This window comes from Ctenocephalides felis, unplaced genomic scaffold (genome assembly GCF_003426905.1).
Source record: "Ctenocephalides felis isolate EL2017-DRISC unplaced genomic scaffold, ASM342690v1 CF-g0.4_SCAFFOLD_01170, whole genome shotgun sequence".
NCBI classification, from domain to species: Eukaryota; Metazoa; Arthropoda; class Insecta; order Siphonaptera; family Pulicidae; genus Ctenocephalides; species Ctenocephalides felis.
Genome location: NW_020537324.1, coordinates 33,804,823 through 33,826,104, shown reverse-complemented (window position 1 = coordinate 33,826,104; position 21,282 = coordinate 33,804,823). Strand labels below are relative to the sequence as shown.

Genomic DNA, 21,282 nt, shown 5'->3' with positions numbered 1-21,282 from the left:
TAGGTCCAGATTGGTTTGATGATTGTTTTATATAGCAGCAATTTATTTTCAACAGAAATTTTAGACTTTTTATGCAGTAGCGAATCAAATTCTTTTATTTTGATCATTATTTGCTACTTTTTTGTTATTATGTGACTTTTCCAAGTAAGTTTGCTGTCTAAATGCAAACCAAGATATTTCACTACGTTCTGTTTGGGAATCTGTACGTTATTTATATGAATTGGAGGACACGTTCCCTGTCTCAGGGTAAATACACCTAATCTGAAAGTTATTTTTAACTTACCGTAGTTACAGGGTAAGTTATAGTAATCGCAAAAAAATTGAAAATGAATTTTTTTATATATTTTTACTTTTCAAAAACCTTCTGAACATTTTGGCATACCTTAGGAAAAATTGATGTATGAGTGTGTGTGTGTTTGGATACTAATTTCCGTAGACTATTTCGAAAACATTTTTTTGTGAAATCTTTTATTGTTTTATTTTATTAAGTCTTATATTGAATTTTTCTTTTACCTTCTTCTTTCATATTTTATAGTCGTAGTTAATTTAGTTTTTTTAGTCTGCTTGTATGTATTTTTAGTCACCCGAAAAGACAAAAAATACATGTCACAACCGTACCCACAAAACGTGTCACAACCGTACCCAAAGCACACTTTTAAAAACAAATCATCATTATGACTGAGCTCTATTACGAATCTATCTGTCTCATATCTAAGCCAAATCTTATTGCTGGTGAATTACTTCTAATGCTTAACTTACTGCAAATTAACAAATAAAATTATCTATCTGCATACAAGTAACAGTTATTATTAAAAGAATTCGTACGTGAAAACTTACTTTCGACTCTTTGAAAGCATTGCGGTCTATAGATCATGTTAAGTATGGCACTGACTGAAAGCAATAACGGAAACTTGTTCGAAAAAAGAGTGCGCGTAAGGATCACACGCGATTGAAGTAAAACTTTTAATATTGTATGAGTAGGCAATTAAGATAAAAATAAAAAAAACATCATATTTGAATTTTAAAAATCATCTTTTAATAATCATATAACATCAATAATAATAAGATCTCCTGAGCATCGGCACAGCTGTCCTACTGATATTAAGAGTTTGAATATGATGTGAAGCTTTCTTCCTAATTTTGTTACCTATCTTACCAGGAAATTCAAACCATAAACGTAGAAGTTCATCATTATCGCCACGTTCTATGTACACTAATTTTCCCACACAACCATTAGCTAAGCCATCACTTATATCAATATTAGTTGTTATTATGTAAAATTTATTCAGAACTAAAATTATTTCATACGGCAAAGCCCGGTATCAATAACCGATTTTTGTGAAACTGCTGACGAATGTATGATTGTTGATCTGTCGCATGGCAACCTACATAAATATCCGTGGCAGTAGATATTATTTTGTCTTCAACGAGATTCAATATAAATTTATTATATTCCATGACACATTTATTCTCTAAGAAAAGTCTTATTCCATGAGGACATAATACAGCAACCTCTTCTTTTGTAAAAAAAACGTGATTCAATTAATGCAAGTTCATATAGGGTTTAGCGCTCGACTTACGCATGACATGACGCGATATGAGTGGATACTCGCGACATCAGCGCTTACGGCGTCGTAGTGTTCAACTACACGTTGGCGTTTTCGTTGCATTTGTACGGATTTACACCCGTGTCGCGCCTAAAAATTTTTACACCCATATCGCGCCTAAAGAAGTTTTACTTCAACAATTATACCTTATATTTCTCTCTTTGGACCCTATCTTAAAATCAGTGTGATTTAGCTGTTGAGGCTACTATCACTACTGTGGCACAGCCGTACCCAATTTACCCTACTATTTGGGAAAACAAACGAACCACGTCAAAGTGTAAAAGGATGTATTGGAAAACAATTTGAATAAATCACATCGAAACTGTTTTCAACGAATCTTGAATAATTTTAGAAATATCTTTTCAATAGATTTTATTATGATTTGTTTCCCACAAGTCTGTTGACATAACTATAAATATCTATACAAGGAAAATATTCTCTCTTGGCTTTCTTGCAGTCTTGGTGGAATCGGAAACCAAAGCAATTAATCAATTCAATCATATTTTTCAGGTATTTGATGTCCGACGACAACCCCGTGATGGCACCGAGCAAGATTGATCTCTGTGATGATATGGAACAGCCTTTGGCACACTATTTCATCAATTCATCGCACAACACGTACCTGACAGGACATCAGCTGACGGGCAAGTCGAGTGTGGAGATTTACAGGCAGAGTCTGCTAGCAGGATGCCGATGTGTCGAACTCGATTTCTGGAATGGACGGATTGATGAGCCCATCATAGTTCACGGGTGAGTTGTTTTAAGTTTTGAAATTTGGTTGCGACGTACTCATCACATGCTGATTGTATATAAGCTGTTCTCAATTCATTGTCGGCATGGACTGAAAAATCTTGTTTCTGTTTTTCCTTCATTTCATAATTTTTTTAAATGGTGGCAGCCTATGGACTGCATTTAATTCACCTTGTTGTAGTTTCTATATATGTTGTGATTCTTCAAGTAAATCTTCTTTAGGCGCGACTAGGGTGTAAATCGGTACAAATGCAACGGAAGTGCTTTACGGCAGATAACATAAGATAAGAATCGAGTGACAATGATTCGCCATGCGTCAACGTTGTATGTGTACCGATATTAACAAGGAAATCGGCATAGATAAATAAACATTTTAAAGTTACATCGTAGCACAAATCTTGATTTAATGAAAAATGCCTGAATTAGAAGAATATTTTACTCTGTTCCTTAATATTTACCTTGTTCCTTAGAAATTATGAATAATAATTATGAATATTATTCGTAGTTTCTATAAATCTTTGAAGTTAATAAAATGGAAAATATTTTTAGGCAAGACTGATATTACAGTTGTTCAGAGAATGAGATTATATAGCCAGCGAAAAAGTAAAAAAAATACAAGCAGTCAATGAATGTATATGTTTAGGCGTTGTTTAACATAATCTACTTTGTGAACGAATATTATAGAATTTATTAATCAGGAATTACTTCATTTCTCTAATAACACCAGAAAATCCGATTGACTAATACCATGTTTTCTGGACGTTTCAAAAGTCACTGCGATGCGTTTAAAACCTAATCAGGAAAAAATGTTTGTGTCCGAATGCATGGTGATTTTTCTAACTTTCGGTTTTGCCGATATATGAAATTAGTGTAATGAAAATAAAATTACGAGGCAAGTAATATAGGCAGAAACATGACTTTAATAAGAAAGAGTTCTATGTTCCAATATTTAGATTGCGATTCGGTAATAAAAATCAAAATGTATTTGGTTATTGAAATATTATATTTACATAGTACTGGAACTAGCGATGATTAATTGTGTGAGTGTGACCGACAGAGCCTATTATTTATAATAATCAGAAAATTGTAAAAAATTATGTCCACGTTTTAGCTCACAATTTGGAAGATTTTAAAAATTCAAAAACTATTCGAAAAATATTGGTTAGAAAGCGTGCATTAATCAGCATGATTCTTTCTGGCAAATATCGGCTAGACAGTTTCTTTGTAATTAAATAATAATAATAAAAATATTTGGAGTTTTTTCATTAAACATAACATGGCGAAATGTTCATGCACTAAATGAACAATTTTAAAAAGTTGGAGTCCTACGAAAATTTGTTGAATTATATACATTTATTAAAAGTTTGAATAAATCGGCTGCGTTTTCAAAACATGCAAGCACGTGTTTGTGCATTGAAGTTAATATAATTACACATGTCGTTTTCACTTGGAAATCGTATTGATCAATTTTTAGCTCCAGCGATAAGTTTAATTTTAAAATAAACAGTTGAATCTCAATTTCTGCTGATTAACTCTATTATTGCATACTTATATTGGGATCTTCATGCAACTCATTAAGGCAAAATGTCACTTAAACCTAGTTGTTCTTTTATTTTTAAATTTTTTCTATCTTTCACAGATATTTAATGTTTAGTCCTTCTTTAGTCCTTTTAAATTATTGAAAATAAGTTTACAAATCACTAAAAATTATAATTGATAATATTTTGAGTTACACGAGCATGTTTATAGAGACATTTTATTTGACTATATAATAACTATTTGTTATAGTTAAGTGTAATGTTAAGTAAAGGTTTAAGTGATAATCAGCGACTAAATTTTACCTGTTTACTTACCTGCCTACCTGCCTACCTGCCTACCTATATACTTGTATATCTATGTAACTGATCATTTATGATAACGAAATGGATTTTGGATACTTTTTGTTCTGCATCTCCAAAACTGCTAGACCTGCCTTCGAAAAATTAAATCAGCTCTTCATTTTGTCAATTTTGAACGTGTATTATATGGAATACTACAATAAACAGGCATATATTTTATAAGTATATTGTAACGAAACTCTCAATACTTAGCCATACTTCAAACTTCATTCGCTATTAGGCGTTGGATGTGAACAATCACGTGAACAGAAAGTTCAAAACTGAAACTAATTTTATTTAATTTAAAATAATGCATAGAATTCATTTTGTCAATTTGTGACTAACGTATAATTGTCCTTTCCATTAACACTTTGTTCTTCGAAAGTTTTTCTAAAAATATTAAAAGTTTCACAAGACATAAAGTTGAGAAACAACAGAATATTTTCAAGAACAGTATAGTGAGTAATGAATGCTGAAGGATATTATAACGTGCACCACATAAAACTATGATTTATAACGGAGTTACTGCGAAGACCATGAGAATAAATGATGACTTTCTTTAAAGTAATATAAATGAATGAATTATGAAAGCAACAAAAATACCTCGATATATATAGATATCTAGGTGAAGTTTTTTCTTTTAATAAGTTTTCTAAACGGTATATTTAACTTTAGCTTTAAATGTCATTATAAAGTTGTTTCATAAAGTAAGAATGTTAGCTTTCATTACAATATGATGTATTTAAATAATTATTTGTAATTTAAATTTTATTAAAAGTTAGATAACTTTACGATAGACGATTTTTTAACTTCCCGTAGGGTAAGTTATAGAAATCACAAAAAAATAATATTAAATATCTTTACGGTTCAAGACCTCCTAAACATATTAGCTTACACAATAAATTTTTGTGTGTGTGTGGATACAATTTCCGTTCAATGATTTTAAGAGTAGTGATAAACCCATTTGAATGATTCAAATAGCATTTGATTCCTTTTTATGGGTAGATGTGCTGATTCATTTTTGGCTCACAAAAATAAAAACGACAGTTTTTAGAAGGCAGGTCCAGCGGTTTATATGTGTGTGTGAATACAGTTTGTTGTCTACAATTTCAAGAGTATGGATCAACTGATTTGAATGATTCAAAAAACATTCGATTCCTATTCATAGTGAGATGTGCAGATTCATTTTTGGCAAATGCTGATCTGTTTGGGAGGTACAAAGATAAAAAGGACAATTTTTAGAAAGCAAGTCCAGCGGTTCTGAAGGTGCAGAAAAAAATGAAAATTTCTTGGTCAAATATGATCTTTATAAATCATTATGATAGGAAAATAGGTAGACAGTTGGATAGGTAGACGCGTAGTAAAGTAGAAAAGAAAAAAAGTAGTCATGTAAGCAGGTTGTCAGTTATAACTGGTAGACAGGTAGACATATCGGCAGATAGACAATTAGACAGGTGAACGGGTAAACATGTAAAAATGTAGAAATTGAGACTGGTAGACAGATATCGTCTTAAAATGATAGGCATATATACAAGTAGACTGATGAACCGATACCCAGGTGGGCATTAAGGCAGGTAGATTATTATAGAAGAACACAGGTGGACAGATAAATAGGTGGACGAAAATAATTGTAGACAGATAGATCGTATATAATTAAACAAAATATTATTGATTAAATCTATTATTCACACATATCGAAAATATCATGCAAGTTTTCTTAGAAAGTACAATGCTACATACAATTAGTTGTAGTGGCATATGCACAAATTAGATGTATAATACATATGTGTTGGTTTATTATTTCATTTATTTTCATCAAAATATTCAATATTTGTTGATCATTTCATTCGTAGTAATTGACTTTCTATTATATGATTGATAAAAATGTTTAATTATATTTTTTTTAAATAATCATAATTGGTCCAAAACATCAGGGGTGGATGAGCCTTAATTTGATTATAGTGTTTCTTGAAAAAAAAGCTTTTGTGGAAGCTCAGGAAAACCTTAATTAAAATTCAGTGTAAAACGTTCACAAAAAAGTAGATAATTAATTGTGCGATGAAAACCGAATGAATTATTAAAATTGAATTATTATTGAAATAACTATTACGAAGTGGGAATTTGTAGTAGAATGGTGAAAATTGAGGGATATAATATAAAATAAATTGGGCCAAAACCTGAAAAAAACTTAGGGTTGACTAACTCTTACCACTTGGGCGTATGGAAAATAGATTTTAGCCAGATCCTAATACACGTAACTATAAAATTTTAGAATAATCGGTCAAGCCATTTTGGAAGATCACTAACACTACATGTATAACAAGAATAAATAAAATGAATATTTAATGTAAATTGTATTATTATTATTTATTATTAAGTTCAGAATTTTAGTATATTTATAACAGTATTATAGCTGCTGATCCTTATGATGCAGCATTCAAGTTGGTTGTTACTTTACCACAGTTTTCGGAGACGAAAGTTTGTGCAGGCATTACAACTATGCAATCTCATATCGTTAATATTGCACCACATATAAACTATGTTGCATGTTGGTTAATTACTTTATTATAAACTTTAGTTGTTATTTTATAATTTATCATAGCTTAACACCATTTACAGTGAAATTTGTTTTAAGTTGTAAGGCTTTTGGAACATCGAGGCTCTTATGTCATTTGTATGAGATTGCTCTAACTTTTGTATCATAAAGAATTGACTAAATATCAATTTACTAAATAAATTATACAAGCATTTTCAAAATACATAATATTTTATATTGTTACTTATTGATACTTACTTCTAATATAGTTCTTATCAAGACAAGAATGAAACACTAGATACTGGTTAGTAGATAGTGGTGAAAATCATCTAAGTTTGGAAAAACATATCCTTAAAGGAAAACATATATTTACTGGCAATTGGTATCTGGTATAGAGTTATCCAAATACAAAAAAATCCAACTCTATTAGTTGCGTTTGTTAAAAAAATATTTATATATTTTTAAAATCATTATATCAAATCTTCCGAAGAGAATATTGAATCAAATAAATTATCAATGTATTGCAATGTAAATGATTACGAACTTCACAAAGTAAAGCTTTATGTTTTCGTCAACTACTCTGATTTTCTAATTTTATATTCACTCGACTTTTCAAATGATTCTGAATTGTGTGACATTGAAATTGTAAGAAGTATGTGTTGTTAGCCAAAATTTGATTTCTTCTTGACTTTTTGTAAAAAAGACTGCACAGACATGAAACATTATAATGACTTGCGTTAGATAATTAGTGATACAATCGCGCGAGCCGTTTCCTTACAATTGCAAAATAAATAGCAAATATATTCAAAATTTTTGTTGAATTTTAAAAAATCAAAAACTGTTTGTTTGTGATATCGGTAGGGAATAGTCAATCCTTTGACTATTGACTGTTAATTTTTCTTTGATGATTTTGATTATACTTTGTTTGAAAATAATACATATGCCTTACACCGTATGTGTTCAAAGCGCGTCTTCGTGCACTGTAATTGAAGACACCATATTTTTTTGTATAATATTAATTGGAAATCGGATTGATTAGTTTTCAGTCAGAGTCGAGAAAAATTTTATTTTAGAAATAAACAGTTGAAAATTATCACATTGATTATTTTACACGTATCGAGATTATTTACACATATCGGTAAGTTAATGCTACTATACTACTTACACCTAGTTTTGCTCGTCCAAATAAAATGTGTAGTAAATATATGTATGTCAGTGTATGGTTAATTACTGATTACCTTTTATAAGTAATAACTAGTGGTGCATAGCGTCGTGCCCTGAGGCAAATTGCTGGAACTTCCCGTACCGTAAAGAAATATTCGAGAAATTTTTAATGTTTTCAAATAGATTATTATTAATACTGTAACCTTTATTATTACTATTTTGAAAGCATCTTTTAAATTAGACGATGACGTCTATATATGTTCAGATGAAAAGTCAATATACAAAACTTAATTAAGTGGAGTTAGAATAAAAGAAATTACCTTAAATTTCCAATTGTAACAATTATATAAACTGAATTGCAAAGTTAAATATATTTATTTCAAGTATATAAGAGAGCCTTAGAATTTTAGCTAGAATTAAAATTAAAATCCAAATCGTTTTCGATAATAAAAAAACCTTTTCAAATTAAAAAAAAATAATAATTTTGAAATCAAAAATTTGTCGGCCTTCCCCAAAAACTAATTATTTCTTCACACTGTCCGATGCTTTGTTTTTTCAAAAACTGTCTCCGAAAGTTTGACTTATCTTTGCCAAAAACTAATCATGACGTTTTCCCATCATTACAAATTGAATATTTTTTATTCATTCAAATCGGATACTCTGTTTTTTGAAAAAAATAATTTTTATTTTCAAACTCTTTGCTCAGTATCTCTGAAACGGCTAAACCTGTCTTTACCAAAAAGTAATCAATAAAGTTTTTTGTATAATTCAAATCGGTTAATTGATGCTTTCCAAATCGTCGACTAAAAATTGTATTCATACATACACAACTACTACGCACACACATACATACATCAATATTTTCTAAGGTATGCCAAAATGTTCAGAAGCTTTTGAAACTCTGAAAATTTTGGAAACATTCAAAACTTTTGAATATTGAACAGATTTCCGTTTTGAAAGTGCTGATATATATTGAAAATTCGGATTTTTTTTTTTTTGATTTTGAATTTTCTTGAAGGTTTTTGATACCCATACATATCGTTCGGTTGATTCAAATTTCGACCGCAAAATTATTTTTTTTTTACTTTTTTTATGGTACATCGAAACCGCTGGAAACCTTATTTCTGGAACGACTGGACCAACTTTTACCAAAATCTAATTAGCACGTCTCCTTATCAATAGGAATCGAATGCTTTATGAATAATTCAAATTAGGTAAGCAGCGTTCACAAAATCGTGGACGAAAAATTGTATCCATATCTACATACATAATACATATATACATACACACATCCATTTTTTTCTAAGTTATGCCAAAATATTCAGAAACCTCTGAAACATAAAGATATGAAAAAAAAATCGATTTTTGGATGATTACTATAACTTACCTTACGGGAAGTCAAAACTACCCAATAACTAATTAGTAGTTAGTGAATACCCGTATAACTCCTTATAAAAAATAAAAATTATTCAATACCTAATTAGTAATTAGAAATTACATTTATAAGTAATAAAATCACCCAATAATTAATATTACGTAATTTTGAAAGAACTATAAATGTTCGAGATTTTTCAATGAAATCGCGGCCTTATATTGCCTTATTTTTCTCACCGGCTGTGCAAAAACCCTCAAATACTGCATCACGACATCACAGTATCACAGTTGGCCCGTACATCAAGCGCACTCAAAGCAAAAGCAAGCCGTACTCTCTCGAGTTTCGTAAATAAATTTAGATTTAATGAACAAACGAGTTTGTTTTCCGACAGTACTTTATGTTACATTGTTGCTTTACTCGAAAAAGTAATCTGTTTTCTTATAAATCAAGACTGTGTAGAACATGTATGTTCGATCGAGGAAATATTGGCTCTAGTTAGAACAACTGCGCTCCTGTTTGTATCGTTTCAAACGATTAATTTACTAGTATATAAATAATGATGATTTATAAATTTTGGGTTTTGAAGCTGATGGAATTTTATTAACTTCCCATAGTATAATCGTCCAAAAATTGCAATTGAAAATTTTTGCATAAATTTACGTTTGAAGAAACAAATATGTGTGTATGTATGTATGAATAAAAAATGTTGTCCATGTTCGCGGGAGCATGGATCAAGCGATTTAAATGATTCAAAAAACATTCGATTCCTATTGATAGAGAGATATGCTAATTCGTTTTTGGCAAAGGCAGGTCTAGCCGTTTCGGAGATACGGAGTAAAGAGTGCAGAAAATATATATCGAGTTTTTGAGAGAATGGAGCATTCGATTTGAATTATCTAGAAAACATTCAATTTGTAATGAAGGGAAGAATTAGTGATTAGTTTTTGGCAAATGCAGATCCGGCCGTTTCGGAGATACAGAGCTAAATGTGCAGCAAATGCCAGTTTGAGAATCAATGTGATGGCTGGTTATACATTTTTTTTACTCTACTTTCAAATATTGATGTTAAAAATTTTCAACTTTGCTGGTTTTTAAGAGATCGATAGTGGACTTTTTACCCGCGGATCTTTAAGCACCGCTAAACCCAATCAAAATTTTCGAAGCCTTTACGATAAACAATTCGTAGCTAAATTTAATGAATTTCGATATGATTAAGCTCAATCATTATTTTAAAGCTTTCCAAAGATCACCACTTCAGTTATGTATCTATTAGTTCAGTTATATTATTATCAGTTCAGTTATATTTTTTTCTTTAATTTATTTATAATTTAACATAATATAGTACATATTCGTAGACATAAACATTATTAATAGTTATGACTACCACCTTAAAATGTAATCTTGATGATATTGTTCTTAACTTGAAACTCAATTACCATGTGTTTATTTTATAGTCTCATGTCTATTTATAGAAATTGTATACTTAGTCTGTTGATGACTTTCAAACAAATATTTTGTGTCAAAAGACAAAATAATTAATTCAATCATATTACTTTAGTTCTTAATAGTAATATTAAAGCGACTAATCTTGGAAGTATGATTGTGATGATATCGATGGTCGTTTTTTTTGGAAAAGTGATCACGAAAAAAATATTTATTATTATTTTGGTTCCGAAATCTCCAAAACGGCTAGACCTGCCTTTGCCAAAAACTTCTCCCTATCAATTGGAATCGAATATTTTTTTAACCATTTGGTTCGGTTGATCCGTGCGCCCGAAAACGTGGACAAAAATTTGTATCCATACATACATACACACACGCACAAACTCACACATCTATTTTTTCCGAGGTATGCCAAACTGTTCAGAAACCGTCAAAATGTGAAGATATGCAAAAATTTTCATTGCGATTTTTGGACAATTACTAAAACTTACCCTACGGAAGTTAATAAAATTAAATAATTAAAAATATTTATTAATATAAATATTTAATAAAAAATAATTATACAAGAAGAAAAAAACTAACTAAGATTTACAAAATAGAGTCCAAAAGCTATACTATTTTAAAGACGTACAAAAAAAACATAAACAAATTATTGTTACGTATTAACTTACATAACTGAGATTGAAAAATTGAAACTGATATAATGTTAATAAAATTATAATGGTAATTCCATCATTTTTTAATACAACTATACTCAAACAAAATGTCAGTTGTTTCATTATCTTAATTATTATAGAACTAATAGATGATGACACACATTCTAAATAAGTGTACTAAAATTTTAGGTATATGTAGTTATTCTTTGAAAATGCTCTTAATTAAAGATTATTCAGGAAACCTAATGAGATTCATGAACTGGATGAAATTTAACTTAATGTTTCTTTGGTAATTTTCCGAAAAAATTGCAAAAAAGAGTTTGTGATCTTCAAGAATATGCTCTAATATTATAGGCCTACGAAAATTGATTCAAATAGAAAAATCCAGTTGAGTGTGGAATCATGGGCCTTGTCAAAATTTCAAAAAATGTTTGTCATTATTTTAAAAATTAATAAAACTAACTTATTATTGATTAAGTCGAAAATTATTATGAGAATAATAAGATGAATTGAAATTATTATAATAAGGTGAATAATAAGATTATTCACACATATTGGGAAGTTTTTGCAACTTGTTTTCAAGACAGATTTACATTATATTTTATGTCATATTGATATATACTTTTATATACAATACTGATTTAAAAATATTAACTAACTTCCTGAAGGAAAATTTTAAGTTTTCTCGACGTTTCAAGCCATACTGAATCGAATGATACCAAATTTGGTTATATTGTGAAATCGCATCTGTGTGTGTGTGTGTTCGTCGAAAAATGTAAAACTTCTCGTTTTATTTTTTGCTCACAATATTGAATCGATTTTAAAAAATCAAAAATGGTTTGCAAAATATTGGTTCAGAATGATTCTGATTAGCTTTAGGTACAGATCGACCGATTTGTTTTCTTGTAATTATCTGTTGAAAAATTTGTTTTTGCCGATTCTTATGAAACTTTTTTCCACTATAGATGGTATGGTCAGTATAGAACATACTGAAATTATACAGCCCTACCGCAAGTAGTTTAATTTTTAAAATTCATCAAAGTTTGAAAATATCATAGTCAATAGTGTCAAAATTTGTTTTGTTATGTGTAGAGTGAAACATTGTCAATTCATTAAAAAGTGGAATAATAAACTACATCTTTAGGATTTAAAAGCAGATGTCTGTGCAATATAATTAATATAATTACAGAAAATTTAAATATTTTTAGAAACATTAAATTGGAAATTGCATTGTTAAGATTTAATTGAAAGCGAAAAATTATATAAATATCTAAAGTCTAATTTCGATTCATTAAATCAATTATTACATCTATCGGGAAGTTTTTGCAACTCACCTTAAGGCAAAATGCCACTTTCAACTAGTTAATGTTTCTAACATATATTTCATTGCTTTTTATATAATGATGCATGATATTTTTTTCAGATATACCTTCGTGCCCGACATAAGTGCTAAGGAAGTCCTGGAAGCAATTGCGGAAGCCGCTTTCAAAACCAGCGATTATCCTGTGTTGTTATCGTTTGAGAACCACTGCAACCCTAGACAGCAGGCGAAGATAGCTTCGTATTGCAGGTAATGGCGTTTTTTATTATTATTTTTATAGGGCACTATGTAATTTGCTAATTAGTTTTCATCCGACGTGTTTTTTTTATTTTATTGCGAGTTGCCATAACCACTACTGCACGCGCTCACACCAATTAAGGCATTTCGTTATATAACGCGGAAATTTTCTATGTGGCACATGAGTTCGTATGTAATGTTCTGCTTGCGACATTTCTATATAACATAATGTTACTCTTGGTGCTGTTTATTAAAGTTGTTTGTGCAATTACTTTGCAGAGCAGCAGCAAAAAAATGAAATGTTTATACTTTTTTTTATAAAGTAATTATATAATATCATTTGTAATAGAGGGGAGGGCGAGGCACAGAAATCTAATTTGACTTTGAGCAATTATATTGTGAAAACCGTAACGAATTATTTTATAACAAATAACACATATTGGAGCGATTTACTTGACGTCGTTGTTGATGCTTCGATAGTGGACTGTAATTTGTATTAATCGACGAAATGCAAAATCCCCACGATGATTGTTTTAGAAAATGAAACTTCTATTATATTCAACTTAATTTTATTCTATATACTATTTTACAAGACACCTCCTTATTCTTTGCCTGTTAATGCTAGACTGAATATTCATTTTGAATTCCAGGCCCGACGGAATACATTTTATTGACATATTTTATAACCTAATTATATGAGCCGTCGAACCTGGGCAGGATCGTCCCTGTTTACGGGATTAACAAACCTTTTCCTAGCCGTTATATGTAATAATATTTTATAATGTTACAGCGGCGGTCGCACCAGATGTTCTGGTTTAAAAATTACCATTCTCCGCCGCCTTAATTATTCACTTATAATTAAGATCAGTATGTATATAAGTATGTAATTTTACAATGGCATTATGTACTAATTAAAATAACAAAGTAATTGTGAAATCATGTGAATGTATTGATCACAACAGTTTATATAAAAAAGGATTATTGACGAATACCAAAATGAATTTCATAGTAAAACATAGTTCTTAATACTAATTTTAAAATAAATGTACTGTGTAAATAAGGAAAGTACAGTGATATATTTATTTTATAAGAAAAAAAAAATTCTATTCTACATCTCCTACCGGTAAAGGGCACAATTTAACAATTGGCCTTATAAATATGCCATTTTTTGTTTTAACTGTAGCTACTCTCACATTTTTATCTTTGCCGATTGCAGTGCCTATAACGCGACCCAGTAACCAGCTTAATGGAGGTAAATTATCTTCCTTTAAAAGAACTATGTCGTCTACTTTTAAATTTTTTGAGGAAGTTTTCCATTTGTAACGACTCTGAAGCTGACCGAGATACTCTATGGACCAACGTTTCCAAAATTTATCTTTTAATTGATTAAGTTGTTGCCAAAGTGATAATCTACTTAACGTTACGTCGATTAAGCTGGGTTCCGGAAATGCGGTAAGTGCTTCACCTATCAAAAAATGTCCGGGGCTTAAAAACGTCGGTTCATTACTACCATCAAAAACACTTGTAATTGGCCTTGAATTAACTATTGCTTCTATTTGGGTTAAAACCGTGGAAAATTCTTCGTAAGTTAGACACGTTTCTCCCACTACTCTTCGCAAATGATGTTTAGTTAATTTTACCGTGCTTTCCCACAAACCACCAAAGTGTGGTGCATGGGGTGGATTAAATTTCCACTCAATGCCCTCTGCGGCAGCCGCGTGAATCACCTCATTTCTACTATGCTCATTTTTAAACAAATTATACAGTTTATGTAACTCATGCCTAGCGCCTATGAAATTTGTACCATTGTCAGAAAAAATGTGACTGCATTTGCCTCTGCGCGAGATAAAACGTTTCAAGGCCGCTATAAATGTGTCGGTTGTCAGACTGGTAACTAGTTCCAGATGTATGGCTTTTGTACTAAAACAAATAAAAAGTGCTATGTAGCCCTTCATTTGCGGTGCTTTTCGTAGCCGACTTGTACGCAAATTGATTGGGCCTGCATAGTCTACTCCGGTATTTAAAAAGGGACGAGCTATGGTTACTCGTTCAATTGGTAGATTTCCCATTATCTGCTGAGAGCTAGTACAATTAAACCGAAAACAGCGCACACAATTTTTGATTATACGTTTTATTGCGATTCTACCTTTGATTGGCCAAAACTGCAGTCTAACATTAGCTAGAACGGTCTGTGGACCGGCATGCAATAGACGTACATGTTCTCGTTTTAAAATTAAATTTGTTAAATGATTATCGGCTGGAAGTAACAATGGAAACTTTTGTTCGTATTCTATGTTTGCCATTTGTATTCGACCCCCAACGCGTAATAGACTCTTGTCATCTAAAAATGGATTTAAACTTAAAATCTGTTTATCTATTTTTGTACTAGCAGACCCGCTGTTCAAATATTTGAGAATGTTTTCAAAATTTTGTTTTTGAACGATTTTAACAATATGGTGTAATGATTCCTGTAATTCGGTTACTGTCAGCGGTCCAACATTCTTCTGCTTCTTGCAGTTTTTAATAAACCTAATACAATAAGCCATTACGCGTTGGAGTTTATTAAAACAAGAAAATCGTAGGAACATGTCGTCCATCCTCTGTGCACAAGTATTTATTTTTATTTGAACTGTTTGTTAGGGAACTTCAAAATTTATATTATCCGTTACTTTAAAAATTGACGGCCAGGAGTCAGTTTCAAATTTAAGCCATGCTGGACCATACCACCACAAGTCCATGTTTATTAACTTATGACCGTAAATACCGCGCGAAATGAAATCTGCCGGATTGTCCGTTGTCGGTACATGTCGCCATATTATATTATTAAGAGTTTGTATTTCCGCTACTCTGTTTCCTACAAACTGTTTTAATTTTTCTGGCCGCGTGATGATCCAACACAAGGTAATACTTGAATCACTCCAAAAATAATAATTATCTACTTTGAAATTCAAAGACTTAACGGTATTTTTGTATAATCTTGTTAACAATAGTGCAGCGCAGAGTTCAAGTCGAGGTAGGGTTATCGATTTAAGCGGTGACACTCTAGATTTTGAACATAATAAGCGTACTGTAGGCTCCCTATTATGATAATTAGTTTTAATGTATAAACAAGCTCCGTAAGCTTTCAGGGAGGCATCGCAAAAACCATGAATTTCAATCCGATCAATTTTGTCTAAGTCAAATACCGGACGCGGAATAATTATATTTTGCATGTGTATTATATTATTTTCAAAATCGAACCAACGTTTCATAATAGTGCTATCAACAACTTCATCCCAACCGGTTTTTAGTTGCCATATATCTTGCATTATTAATTTAGCTACAACTACGCAAGGCGAAATAAGACCGAGAGGATCGAAAATTTTGGCAATAGATGATAAAATGGCGCGCTTTGTTATTTGTGATGATGAAATTGAAGCATTTGAAGATATTTGAAATACATCCCTCTTGGGGTCCCACAGTAAACCCAAAGCCTTAATTATATTTTTATTATCGGTTAAATTGAACGCATTCGTTTCGCGATTTTGTAAGGGAACGGAATCAATAATGCTACTGTTATTAGCAGCCCATTTATGCAATTGAAAATTGCCACGATTAAAAAGTTGTATTAGTTCCTCCTTTAACTTTATTGCCTCTTCTAATGAATTTGCACCCGAAATAATGTCATCGACGTAGCAATCGTGTTGGACAGCGCGTGAAGCTAAAGGAAAGCTCTCTCCCTCATCTAATACGAGTTGGTTCAGACAACGAATAGCCAAATATGGCGCACAAGCAGTTCCATAAGTAACTGTAGATAAATTAAAACATTTAATTTTATCATGAACATTTTCACGCCATAAAATTCGTTGCAAATCTTGATGTTCTTCCTTGACGCGAATTTGTCGAAACATTTTTACAATATCCGGGGTCATTACATAATTATACGATCTAAAGCGCAGTAAAATAGTAAAAATATCCTGTTGTAATTTTTGTCCTGTATAAAGAACGTCATTCAGAGAAATGCCTGTTGATGTTTTCGCAGACGCGTCAAAGACAACTCGGATTTTGTCACACCCATTTTTAAAAACCGCGTGGTGGGGCAGGTAATATGCAAATGAATTTTGTGAAATATTTTGTTCGAAATTAGGAACTTCATAAGCATGCCCTAATTTAATATATTCATTAATAAAATCGCAATATTGTCGTTTCAAATTCTCATTTTTGTTTAGGCGAGATTCTAAATGTAAAAATCTACGCTTTGCTTGTTGCAATGATTTGCCTATAGCTGTTGAAGCATTTGGTTTTAATGGTAATGCTACGGTGTATCGACCATTTATATTTCTAGTTACGTTATTTACAAAATTCTCTTCGCATAACCTATCGTCTAAGTTTGGAATTTCCTCGTGATCAATCTCTTCTATCTCCCAAAATCTCGAAACTGCTTTATTTAATGTAAGATTATTTACAATAAACGTTCTTTTATATTTTGACAAGTTTTCATTGTTCGGGTAGGCTAATCCGCAAACAAACCACCCAAACACTGAATTTTGTAAAACCGGCAAATTATGTCCTAACGATATGCTTTCGTGCCTTAAGATTTCAAAGAATGAACCGACCCCGATTAACATATCGATATCGCCAGGTATATAAAACTGCGGGTCCGAGAGAGTAACATCTACAGGTAAATTTAGCTGGGACGGATTTATGTAATTCGAAGGTACTTGGTTTGTAATTTTTTCTAATATGACGAACGATAACTGTTTTGAAAAACTAGAAGACTCGTTTGAAATCGATACGCGTGCTATTGAATCGCCATTTATATTGATGCCATTAACTCCAGTCAGCTGTACGGAGCTTGGAACGGTTTTTATACCTAGAGAATTCACTAACCTTTGGGTAATAATATTTATTTCTGAACCCGTATCTAGAATGCACCGTACACGAATTTTTTCCCCCGAAATATGTTTGACAAATAAGCAAATAGTCGGTAAAAGAGCGCACGTGTTATATATATTAGCATTCAAAACTTGTGATGCAGGTAATACCGCAGCAGACGGCCCGGGAGATTGCGGGTTATTTGCTTTAGTTTGCAGACTCTGTTCTAAATGTAATAAAGAATTATGAGGTTTATGACACATTTTACATTTATATTTTGATTTACATGATCGGATTGTATGTCCGTCACCTAAACATTTCAAACACATTTTATTTTCGCGAATGAAAACTAACCTCTCTGAAACTGGTTTTTCAATAAATTTGTTACATGTAGAAAGATGATGTGCATTTGTACAGAGCTTGCAAACTATCGCTTGGATATTTGAAACCGAAACCAAAGCTTTTCGTTTGAAATGAGTTTTGTCCGGGTCTATGTCTAACTTACGAGAAAGCTCCAACGCCAAACAATTATTTTCCAAAAACTTAAAAAGTTCCGATACAGTCGGCATTTCCTTTTGTGATCGAAAGGTATTAAATTTTATTTTGGTATCTGTATCTAATTTATTTAATAATAAAAAGGCCATTGAAAGGTCCCAATTTTCAACTTTTATGCCCAGCGCTTTGAGAGAATTTAGATTTTGCTGTGCAATATTCAAAAAAGATTTTAAAATTTCGTATGTACCCTTCGAACACGTTGGAATATCCATAATTTTTTGTAAATGTGAATAAGCAATTATACACGTGTTTTCAAATTTTGCAGATAACAAGGCCCATGCCTCAGAGTAATTATTGTCAGTGAGGGCTATATTATTAATTATAGCGGCAGCTTCTCCCGACACATGACATTTCAAATAGTACAGTTTTTCGACATCCGATAAATTAATATTATTGTGGATTGTGGATGTAAATAAGTCTCTAAAACTAATCCACTTATTATATTTACCATCAAAAGTTGGAATTTGAATATTCGGTAATTTTATGGCTGAATTAACACAATTTTTACTATTATTTTGTGTACTATTTGAATTGTCTATGTGATGCGTGAATTTAATGGTTAGCTTTAGGTAAAGATTATCTATTAAAACATCTTCATCCTGCTCGTCAAGCGAGTCGTGGATGGCTGCCCTAACCTTTTCGTACTCCGCGAATCTATTGTCAAACATGCTTTTAATACCTTTTATCATTTCTGAAGAATGTTGATCCCAATTATCATTATTTAACCTTTCAAGATAAGATTTGAAGCTTTGTTGCCTTCTTAAAAGTTTTTTAAGTTCTGCCATTTTAATTGTTTTTAGAACTCAAGATAACTTAATTTAATTTTCTGATAGAGAAGCGCAAACCGTTACAAAATTTTACGTATAACAGGCGTTATGCAATATCAGCGGTTATATCAGAATTTAAATCTATAATTAATTGATTATTTAACAATTCTAATTTAATATTATTAGAATTGGAGTCTAGTACATCAATAACATAAGTTGTGGTGTAAATAAATTAACAAATATATAAACCAATAATTAGTAATGTTTATAATAACTAATATAATATTTCATAACAATTAATAACCTAAGGATTTACGAAATTGGCCCAAAATCTTAGAGCAAGATCCAATTTCAATCAATAATATGTCCAGGTTTATATAATGAAATAAAATTATGGCTTATCTGGTGTAGTGTAGTTTTGACGGAAAACGTGGTGGTATCTTCGAGTGGATCCAAAATACTCGTACTGGAGAGATCGCTGTTACTCGGATGGTGCTTCACGTTCCTGGTGAATGCCTCAAAAATAGTAGGCTGGTCGCTTCCGGCGTCGCTATCGTATCAGTATTGGATTACGGCGGTGCTTCGAATCAGTAATGGATTCGACCAAATGCAGCAAAAGCGTCCCTTAATTTCACCGTAAATTACACGTCTTTACAACAACAATAACTTTGTCAATACTTAATTCACTGCACACAACAATTTTAATATTATTAGGTGTATTTGTAAGATAAGTTTTGAATACTTTTACAGTTTCACTTTCACAATCACTTTTAATTTAAACTCAGTTATTTAGATACATTTATTAGTCAGTACTAATAAGCTTTTGTCTTGATAACTGGTCTGTCCAAAGCTTGAATGCGTGGCTCAAAACGTTGATTAAAATCAACTTTAAAAATCTGGTTCGAAGTTGACCAAATGGAGCGATTTACTTGACGTCGTTGTTGATGCTTCGATAGTGGACTGTAATTTGTATTAATCGACGAAATGCAAAATCCCCACGATGATTGTTTTAGAAAATGAAACTTCTATTATATTCAACTTAATTTTATTCTATATACTATTTTACAAGACACTTCCTTATTCTTTGCCTGTTAATGCTAGACTGAATATTCATTTTGAATTCCAGGCCCGACGAAATACATTTTATTGACATATTTTATAACCTAATTATATGAGCCGTCGAACCTGGGCAGGATCGTCCCTGTTTACGGGATTAACAAACCTTTTCCTGCCGTTATATGTAATAATATTTTATAATGTTACAGCGGCGGTCGCACCAGATGTTCTGGTTTAAAATTATCCACATATAAAACAAAACAACTGTCTGACTATGTTCAGTAAAATCAGCTAATTTATCATTGCAGAAATATGCTTTTTGCTGTTTTTTCAAAAGTTTGTATCCTGGTCCTTTTCACCCTACAGCCGGGGTGAAATGGGACAACCTGGTGGCAAACAGATTCAATGTCTCAATTTAATCTCAAAGGGATTTTACGAAATTATGATCGCATTATTTCACCCAATGTAAAATATAAATTTCGTGGTTAAATTTTTTACAGAGATAAACACTGTATATAACCTTGATCTGGTATTTTGTCAGAAATATCATCAGCAGATCGAGTTGGAATAATTATTTATTTAATTCATTTTTTAAACAACTGCTTCCTTAACTTGATATACTTTTTTATTTACAAATTTTTTAGTGTCAACATCTTTAGTGGTCCTTTTACCCCATTGACATGTAAGCGTTTTATATAGTTCTATAAAAGACTATATAAAAATTCTGAATCTAACTTAAAAACTACAATTATCATATAAAACAAATAATAATCTATACATTTTTTTTTTTTTTTTTTATTATTTAATAGACAATCAGAAGACAAAGTTTCTATTAGCCTATGTGATAAATTATATTTGGCGTTTAGAGGTCTCTCCATTGAAGAGATCCTCTGCTAGAATTATTCTATAGCTGTCTGTATATAATTTAATATTGCAGGTCCTTTGGTCATTTCTTCTTGAGTCTTCTTGTTTGAACCATTTTGTGTGATGTTGTTTGATAATTTGTATTTTCAGCGTTCGAATGATCATCGATTTTGTTGTGATAAGAACAGCTCCGGGTCTTTATAATTTCATTTACAGTTTT

General features: G+C 31.2%; 4 protein-coding genes across 4 annotated transcripts in view; 2 read left to right on the top strand and 2 right to left on the bottom strand.

Annotated features, from left to right (window-relative positions):
• Positions 1-13,019, top strand: part of LOC113366056 (1-phosphatidylinositol 4,5-bisphosphate phosphodiesterase classes I and II-like) — a 297,562-nt gene extending 284,543 nt beyond the window's left edge. The window contains exons 7-8 of the mRNA XM_026607607.1: positions 2,118-2,357; positions 12,832-13,019. Of these exons, the coding sequence (XP_026463392.1) occupies positions 2,118-2,357; positions 12,832-12,982 (391 nt within the window). The 3' untranslated portion in view covers positions 12,983-13,019. The remainder of the gene's footprint in view (positions 1-2,117; positions 2,358-12,831) is intronic.
• Positions 13,020-14,069: 1,050 nt separating this feature from the next.
• On the bottom strand, positions 14,070-15,512 carry LOC113367114. The gene has a single exon (XM_026608744.1). It carries the CDS (start codon positions 15,510-15,512, stop codon positions 14,070-14,072), a length of 1,443 nt encoding a protein of 480 aa, XP_026464529.1.
• A 90-nt stretch (positions 15,513-15,602) lies between these two features.
• Positions 15,603-19,160, bottom strand: LOC113367113. The gene is made up of 2 exons (XM_026608742.1): positions 18,824-19,160; positions 15,603-18,046 (listed from the first exon to the last, which is right to left on the bottom strand). Exons 1-2 carry the CDS (start codon positions 19,158-19,160, stop codon positions 15,603-15,605), a joined length of 2,781 nt encoding a protein of 926 aa, XP_026464527.1.
• A 471-nt stretch (positions 19,161-19,631) lies between these two features.
• Positions 19,632-21,282, top strand: part of LOC113367112 (1-phosphatidylinositol 4,5-bisphosphate phosphodiesterase classes I and II-like) — a 56,855-nt gene continuing 55,204 nt past the window's right edge. The window contains exon 1 of the mRNA XM_026608741.1: positions 19,632-19,732. Within this exon, the coding sequence (XP_026464526.1) occupies positions 19,632-19,732 (101 nt within the window). The remainder of the gene's footprint in view (positions 19,733-21,282) is intronic.